The sequence below is a fragment of the Oratosquilla oratoria genome, chromosome 5 (assembly GCF_046742065.1).
Source record: "Oratosquilla oratoria isolate Oo_2021 chromosome 5, ASM4674206v1, whole genome shotgun sequence".
Classification (NCBI taxonomy): Eukaryota; Metazoa; Arthropoda; class Malacostraca; order Stomatopoda; family Squillidae; genus Oratosquilla; species Oratosquilla oratoria.
In genome coordinates this window covers 13,712,848-13,721,536 of record NC_134781.1, presented here as the reverse complement: position 1 = coordinate 13,721,536, position 8,689 = coordinate 13,712,848, and the positions used below count along the sequence as shown (strand labels likewise).

General features: G+C 42.1%; 1 protein-coding gene across 1 annotated transcript in view; it reads left to right on the top strand.

Annotated features, from left to right (window-relative positions):
* Positions 1-5,342: 5,342 nt before the first annotated feature.
* The window catches only part of LOC143025372 (uncharacterized), a gene marked incomplete at its 5' end in the record, with an annotated part of 43,428 nt that continues 40,081 nt past the window's right edge, over positions 5,343-8,689 (top strand). The window contains 2 exon segments of the mRNA XM_076184921.1: positions 5,343-5,421; positions 7,929-8,249. Coding sequence (XP_076041036.1) covers positions 5,343-5,421; positions 7,929-8,249 — 400 coding nt within the window.

The following is an 8,689-nucleotide window of genomic DNA, read 5'->3' as shown; positions in this document are numbered from 1 at the left end:
CTGAGGTAAAAGGGGTGTTGAGCAAGAGGGGAATGTCTGTTGAGGAAGGAAGGGAGAAGACAGAAGATAGAGATGAATGGAGAATGGCTGTGTATGGATGATACTGTGATGCATGGAAGGAAGTGGGGTTGGGGGTTCAGGGAGTGGTTATGTGTGAATGTTTTTTTGACACAACCTGAAGGGATTTCTTCCCATCTTCAGTGTTACTTCATAAGGGGACAAAGGGGAGGGGGTTGCCGATTAAGTGAAGCAGCCCTTCTGTGGATGTGCTGTGTCTTGCTGCATTCCTTCTGACCCTTCTGATGAAAATGGCAGACAAGAGGCTCATGGTTGTGGTGTGACCATAACACCTTTTCCTTGTGTTCTAGAAATGAGAGCAAATAAGTAATTTCAGGGAATTGGGCTTGTTGAAGAGTCAGGTATGCTGCCACAAAGTTGTGTGAAAAGATTTGGAAAAAAGATATGTTGATCATGTGTTTCATCAATAAGGCAAGAGAAGTATTATCAACTAGATTGGTAAAATGATGAATAAAGGTGATAGAACTAGACTTGCTGAAGGGTGAGGTTGCAATGAAAGTTTTTATATACTGTATATACAGTGCATATGTATATTGGTGGCCCAGCTAAGGCATCCACCCATCCTTCACTTATCCCACACCCATCCAACACCCATTTCTTGTCTCTTTTATCTTGGATCCTTATATTTTGATCAATTCAGTTTCATCTCGCAAACTCCTTGTCTCAAAGAGGTGCAGCCTAATGGAGGACTGTGGTGCAGGGGATGTAATGTTGTATGCCCTTACTACAAGCTTGCTGCTAGGCAAGGCTTGAAGTGCCTCCACTACCTCCATCCCAAGTAATGGGCTAAAGTAAGGGGATGGGATGTACAAGGGGAGAATATGGTTGTGTGTTGGAAGCAAGTGTAAAAGGTAAAAGGGTGGAGGAAGCAAAGGTATATTTAGGGTCACATGTTGCAGGGTATGGGGGAATAGGCATAGTAAAGGAAGCAAATAACTTTCTAGTAGAATGAGAAATAGGTATCTAGGGATGAACACTGAGAATTAACCTTTTGAATACGATGATGCCTATGCATGCATCATGAGCTGTGAGCAGGATATACAAGGATGCTGGCGTCAGTATCCTGATTATATGTATTTTGTTGTTGTAGCTGAGTAACCCCAGTATTCTGTGAACAGACTTGATCACGTTTTCTGTGATGTTATGTTTATTCAGGGTGAAAGAGAATGAGTATAACAGCAGGAACTTTATATTTTGTAATACACATATTGTGAAACATTATTGTACATTGGACATCCTAACATGTGTGCAAATATTTGACTTGTATTGAAGAGGTTAAAAGTATTACACTCACACACTTTTTGTTCTCTGTGCCTCACCTTTACATTTCTCACTCAAATCCATATTTATAACATAAATTTCATGAACACTTTCTGCCTTTTACATTTCAAGGGAGTAATTGGTGAGAAACACTGTGGATTTAGAACAGGTAGAGGTTGTGTAGATCAGATTTTTGTGGTAAGACAGATATGTGAGAAAGCTATAGGAAATGGGAAGGATGTTTTTTGGGCTTTTATGGATCTGGAAAAGGCTTACGACAGGGTAGACAGAAAGGCGCTGTGGGAGGTTTTGCAGAAATACAGGAAAGGAGGAAAGCTTCCAGGAGCTGTCAAGAGTTTTTATGAGAGTAGTAGAGCTTGTGTCAGGATTAGAAATGGAGAGAGTGAAAGGTTCGCAGTAAAGGTGGGACTTTGTCAAGGATGCGTTATGTCGCCCTGGCTGTTCAACTTATACATGGATGGGGTAGTGCGAAAGGTAAATGCAAGGGTGGTGGGTCAGGGATTGGAGATGGTTAAAGAAAATGGAGAAAAGTGGGAGGTGAGCCAGCTGTTGTTTGCGGACGACACTGCGCTTGTAGCAGGATTGGAAGAGGGACTGAGGAAGTTGGTGACAGAGTTTGGGAGAGTGTGTGATAGAAGAAAGCTGAAGATAAATGTGGGTAAAAGTAAGGTGATGAGATGTACAAGGGGTGAAAATGGCAGTAGACTGGAAGTGAGCATTAAGGGAGAGTGACTGGAGGAAGTGGATAGTTTTAGATACTTGGGTGCAAATGTGGCAGGAAGAGGTGGAGTGAAGGTGGAGGTAGAATGTAGATTGAGAGAAGTGAGTAAATGCCTTGGTGGATTAAAAAGTGTAATGAGGAATAGACATTTGGGAATGGATGCTAAGAGGAGACTGTATGAAGGAGTGATTGTGCCAACAGCACTGTATGGGTAGAAACATGGAACACAAGAGAGGAAGAGAGAAGGAGTTTGAATGTGTTTGAGATGAGGTGTCTTGAGAAGTATGATGGGGGTTACTAGGCTAGATAGGGTGAGAAATGAAGAGGTGAGGAGGAAAACAGGGGTGGAAAGGGAGTTGGCAGATAGGGTTGATGAAAGAGTATTGGGATGGTTTGGACACATGGAAAGAATGAGTGAAGACTAGTAAAAGAGGTTTGGAAGGCAGATGTGGAGGGAGTGAACATGAAGGGACGACCTAGAATGAGGTGGATGGATGGGGTGAAAGGGGCTTTGGGGAAGAGGGGAATGTCTGTTGAGGAAGGATGGGAGAGGACAGAAGACGGGTGAATGGAGAATGGTTGTATATGGATGATGATGTGATGCATGAGGTGGAATGGGTGGGGGGATGGGGGGTGAGGTAGTATGTGTGAGCAAAATTTGACGCAGCCCGAAGGAATTTCTCCCCATCTTCTTTTATGCATGGGGGGACGGAGAGGGGGGGTCGCCGATTTAATGAAGCGGCCTTGCTGTGGATGTGCTGTGTCTTGCGACACTGCTTCTGACCCAGGGCAGTGGACAAGGTGCAGGGATGACCCGTCATCCAGGAGGTGCTAAGATAAGAGGGAGGGTGGAGGGGTGTGGAGTGTATTCAGGGATGGAATGGGTGGGAATGATTTTATACCTTTTCCTTTTTGGCTACTTCCCTTGTAAGGGGGAAAAAGCCTTGGTATATGTATGTATGTACTATATACATGCAGTGCCTTGGATCCAGTCACTGCATACAACCTTTTCTTTTCATTTATCCCCAAATACCTGTTTGCCATAACATTATTCATTCCACCCAGACATAAATATGCTTCTTTTATGGTGTGATTCTCCTGGAGGGTTAGGTCTTCCTGTAGACCTTGAAGAAAAGATAACTGCTGCCTCATCACCTTGTGGTGCCTCCAAGGGTCAACTCACTCAAGGGATATTGATGCTGTGTCAGGTAGTAATGAAATTGGCAGTGTAATCAGTCATGATTAAAACTCTCCTTCAATTTCCCAAACATAATTTCATGCTTCTAATTACATATCCAATAAGGTGAATGAAGAGGAGGATAGGGTCCCTTTGTGGTGGTTGTCATTCCCTAGACTGTCTGGCCAAGCAGTCCAATCTCCATGAGAAATGCCATGGCTGGAACAGGGTTCTCCTAAAAATCCCTTATACATACATACATATACTAAGGCTTTTTCCCCCTTCCAAGGGAGGTAGCCAAAAAGGGAAAGGCATAAAAACACTCCCACCCATTTCATCCCTAAATACACTCCACACCCCTCCCACCCTCCCTCTCATCTGAGCACCTCCTGGATGACGGGTCATCCCTGCACCCTGCCCACCGCCCTGGGTCAGAAGCAGTGTCGCAAGACACAGCACATCCACAGCAAGGCCGCTTCATTTAATCGGCGACCCCCCTCTCCGTCCCCCCTTGCATATAAGGAGAGGACGGGGAGAAATCCCTTCGGGCTGCGTCAAAATTTACTCACACATACTACCCCACCCCCCGCCCATTCCTCCTCATGCAATCACATCATCCATAAAAATCCCTTATACAGGGTGTATATTATGTTCTTGGCATGTTTTTGTGGTTGTGAGAGATGCGAGGAGAATAACCGTAATGGGAGGCAGGAATGATAAGGCTACAGGATGAGTGGAGATATAAAGAGTTTTGAAAAAGGTAAAAGCTAGTAAGGCACCTGGGTTAGATGGGTGTCATGTGGTGTGTCTGACAAAGAGAATAGTTATAGTGGATTGGCCAGTCAGATTGTTCCATGTGTGCCTAAGGGAAGGAAGTGTTCCAATGGACTGGAGGAATGCAAGTATAGATCCACTCTAAAGGGAAAAGGACATATTTAGTTTTAGGTGTGTGTGTGTGTGTGAGTATCTAGTTGCAGTATTCAAGGTTGGACCTCTGGTCATAAGGTCCTGTCTCTTTGTGTACACCTACCAAACTTTCCCCTTAGTTGATTTAAGTTGTAGGTTTGGATTATAATTTCATCCAACTTCTTCCACAAATGTATGCATATGTATAGAAAGATGTAGCGTACTTCATAACATATTTTTAACAAGTTTACTTTCAACTTTTTAACATTGATCCATTGTTGACCTTTGTCCCATACCAACTGATCCTCTCAATTTTTTCTATAACTTTAGTCTGATCTAAATAGCATTATCATGTCACATCTCTGCTCTGTGTGCATATACATACATAAAACCCTGACCCATCCAAGAGTAGAATATGCATTATTGACACAGTCCTCACACAGAGTGAAGGATATAAGTGAGATCAAGAGAATACATATAATCCAGCAACCAAACTGGTTCCTAGGTTGGCAGATAAAATTCATGAGGAGAGACTAAAAGCACTGGGTCTGCCAACATTAAAAAATCAAAGAGAAAGAGGTGAAATGACTACAGTATTTGGGTTAATTAAGGGGAAAGATCTACATTGTCATTGACAACTCTTTTGGATAGGAGGGCATTAAGAAGTCATGTGAACAAATTAAAAGACTACAATGTAAGGCATGCAAAGGAACAGTTTTTCATACAGATATTTTGAATATATTATTAAGTGATAGAGTCCATGCTGGATCAAAACATGAATGAAAGTCAAAATATGATAATTGGAAAATAAATAGACCAAGTTGAAACTATAATTTGAAGCAAGGAATGATATATTGGAGAGTAGGAGACGGGACGTCACCAGCGTTGCTTATTTCTGTATACTGTACTGTAAGTACAATAAGGTAAATGCATGACAAATCAATCAACCTCCAATTATTTGAAGTTACCCCTCTTCCAATGTCTCATTTTCTATATAAGAAACTCGTTTTCTATCACGTGGAAGTCGACACTTGTTTTGAATCGAAAAGAAAGCAATATCAAGCGGCTCAAGGCACACTCGTCTAAACAATTAATTACCTGCTCTTGGTAATATGTGCATGTTCTTACTTCTGGATTAGTTCAAGTGCAATGCTTATAGGAGATGGAGACTGGTAAAAAAAACAGTTTAAGTTTCATTAAAGAAGCAGTGTCGAAGATAGTGGAGTTACATCAAGACTTTCCGTCTGTGGTTAAGGAGGTAAGGTTTCTTAATAATAAATATTAATTGAGTGTTATGAAATTCAGTCAGTTCTGATAGTTTTCTCTATGTTATGTAGCTATTTAGTGCACATGTCAGTACGGACGTAGGTCTGGTCTGACTGGAGTCAAGTAATAAACCCTATCGCTATCCTGATACATTCAGATGGATGCCCTATCACAAATCATTATCATACGGGAAACTATGTAACCTAAGTCTAAGAGACACAAATAAAGTAGTGTGTGCCAGCCTCTTTGTATTGTTTTTAATAAGGTGCCACACCACATAGATATGCATGTGATGATGTCTGAGGATATCTCCTAACATACTTACTTAGTTTACTTAGTGGAGTTCTGAGGTCGATCCTCACAGCCGTAGTGGACTACCGCTGCTGCCAGTCCTGTTGTCCTTCCTTGCGAGGGTCAGTTGGTCTGGTAGTGTGTTTTGAGAGAACCTACTTATGGCAGTGTAGCCTGGCACTGGAGGCTCGTCTGGTACCTTCCGCAGGAACCTATCCAGTGCATGTTTGAAGCTGTCCACCGAGCATTTAGTTTTCTCTCTCACCTCCTTTGGGAGGGCGTTGAAGATTTTAGGACCCTCATGGCCTAGGCTGGTTGCCAGTAGGGTCTTAATCCTCACCGGGGCTCTTGATGGGAGAGTTTGTCTCTCACATTTACGCCCATGCCTTATACTGTGGTATGGCTTGATTGTAGAGGGCGTGGGGTCCGGAACAAGTCCCTCAAGGATTTTCCATGTGTAAATGGCCCTGTATCTTTCTCTCCTCCTCTGTTGAGAGTATAGGCCTAGTGCTCCCAGGCGATCCCAATAGTTGAGATCTTGCATCCCTTTGATGCACCTGGTGTAGTTCCGTTGGACAGCTTCAAGCATAATAAACGTATCCTAACCTCTCGGCCTAACCCAAATTTTATTGTAATATAACTTATTTAGCCTGCCAGACCTAAATGTTAATGTAAAGTAATGTATTTAGCATACCAAAACTACCTATCCTACTCGACCTACCACCCTACCTAACCTCCTCCTCCTCCTCTCATGCGAGGTGATTGCATCTGGAGCTAGAAGTATTCTTTCTTGGTGTGATTTTAAATCTAGACAGTGACCTGAACACAGATGTACTAGTGTGGGTCATGCTTATTTTGGGAGGGATATTTCTGCAGGTTTGATGTCTTGGAACATAGGTAGTCAGTCATTGATATGGAGTTCTTGTAGCTGAGATGTATTCACTGAAGTCTTCGTGAGGTATCATAAAGTAAGGTAAGATGTCTGGGAGAATAATTGCTGCCACTCATCTTTATATTCCATCAACACTCTGACAACTATCTGGAAATGTAGTCCTGAGGGATTAGTACATACATATACCAAAGGCTTTTTCCCCCTTACACGGGGAGGTAGCCAAAAAGAAAAAGGCATAGAAAACACTCCCACCCATTCCATTTCCTATATATTCCACTCCCCTCCACCCTCCTCCCTCCCTCTTATCTTGGCACCTCCTGGATGACAGGTCATCCCTGCATCCTGTCCACTGCCCTGGGTCAGAAGCAGTATCGCAAGACACAGCACATCCATAGCAAGGCAGCTTCATAAATTTGGCAAAAAAAAAAAAACCCCTGTCCCCTCATGCAGAAAAGGAGAAGACGGGGAGAAATCCCTTTGGGCTGCGTCAAGTTTTTCTCATACATACTTCCTTACCCCCTATCCCCCACCCACTCCCCCTCATGCATCACAGCATCATCCATACACAACCGTTCTCCATTCACTCCTATCTTCTGTCCTCTCCTGAGGGGTTAGTACTCTCTCTGTATTGGGTACAAGACTCAGCTTGGACTCTCTTCTTTACAAAAGGAGGGCTGACAACCAGTGAAGGTTCCCCTCCTTTGCATCATACCAGCCAGTGACATCAGATCCACACTAATACCACACAGACCGTTGTTGACTGCTTTAGAGTTATGAACTTCCAGTAAGCAAAAAATGATAACTATGGAAATGATAACTATGGAAATGATAAAAACAAATATATGATAGTAATGATAGTATTGATTATCTCACACTTCAATGATTGGAAACCTGTCACCCTACAGTACCAATCAGCAGTTCTTTGGCCCCTCCCAAAAAAACCTAGGGGGAGAAATATTGGATTAACCTATGTATTATATATATGTGGGTCTGTTTCTGTGTTATTGACTTGTAGGAATAGGAGTAGAGCAGTTGGAAGTTATCCACTCTCCTTTTATGAAAAAGTGGAAGAAAGATTGTTGAAACTGCTAGAGGTCTTAGTCCAGGTTTAGAATGCCAGTTCCTTGAGTGCTTCACCCCCAGATGGATGTGATGGTGGAAGTTTATGATAAATGGCTGGAAGATTATTCTTTCAAATGTCAATCTCACGTAATCACTTGAAGCAGGTACCCAACATAAGTCCTAGGCAACAATTTTATAGAAATAAAGTTTGTCATGCTTATCAAGTAATATACGAATTCACCTTTTTGTTTTAGCTTGGTAATGCAGGTATTTCCACAAGTGGGAAGACCTTTCTCAGTGAACATAAGACTACTCAGAGCCATGGAATACCAAGTCAGGGAGAGACTACTCCAAGGTGTAAAAGACAGATGACGTCCAAGAAGAAAGAAGAGATAACGTTCAAGTATCAAGGAGAGAGTACACCATCTAAACGAAAACCCATAAATTTTTTCCATGATTTGTTTGGTTCACAAGAAACATCACCACAGAAGAAAATAAAAACTGAAAAGAGTTTCCTAGAGTTAACTTCACAGCTTGCTGATTCTCCAAAAAGAAAAACTGCAGAGGAATTGAAGGTAAGGTAGTACATTGTTGTGAGGTTAGCCAGTACATGCCTTGGGTAGATACCTTATAAGTTGGCAGTGACCTCTTGGTATGTAGATAGGCCATATCTGGCTGTAGACAGCCTACTTGTGTACATTATCATCAGAAGAATGTGTCTTTGTAATCCAAGTAAGAATAATTGTGTTCATAGCTGCTAAGTTTCCAGAGATTGCTACATAGTAATAACCATGATTGTTTTTATTTTTATTATATATACTTTTTATTTATTTATTTTATTTATATATATATTTTTTTTAATTATCATTATTATTAGTAGTAGTAGTAGTATTTCTATGAGCAATGGGCTGTGCCTGACCCCACTGTGTGGGGCTCTGCCTTTCAGGCAAGCTTGCTTTGCTTGCAACCAATCAGTCGTCTTCATTGCTGTGATGTCACTGCTCTTGGCTAATCA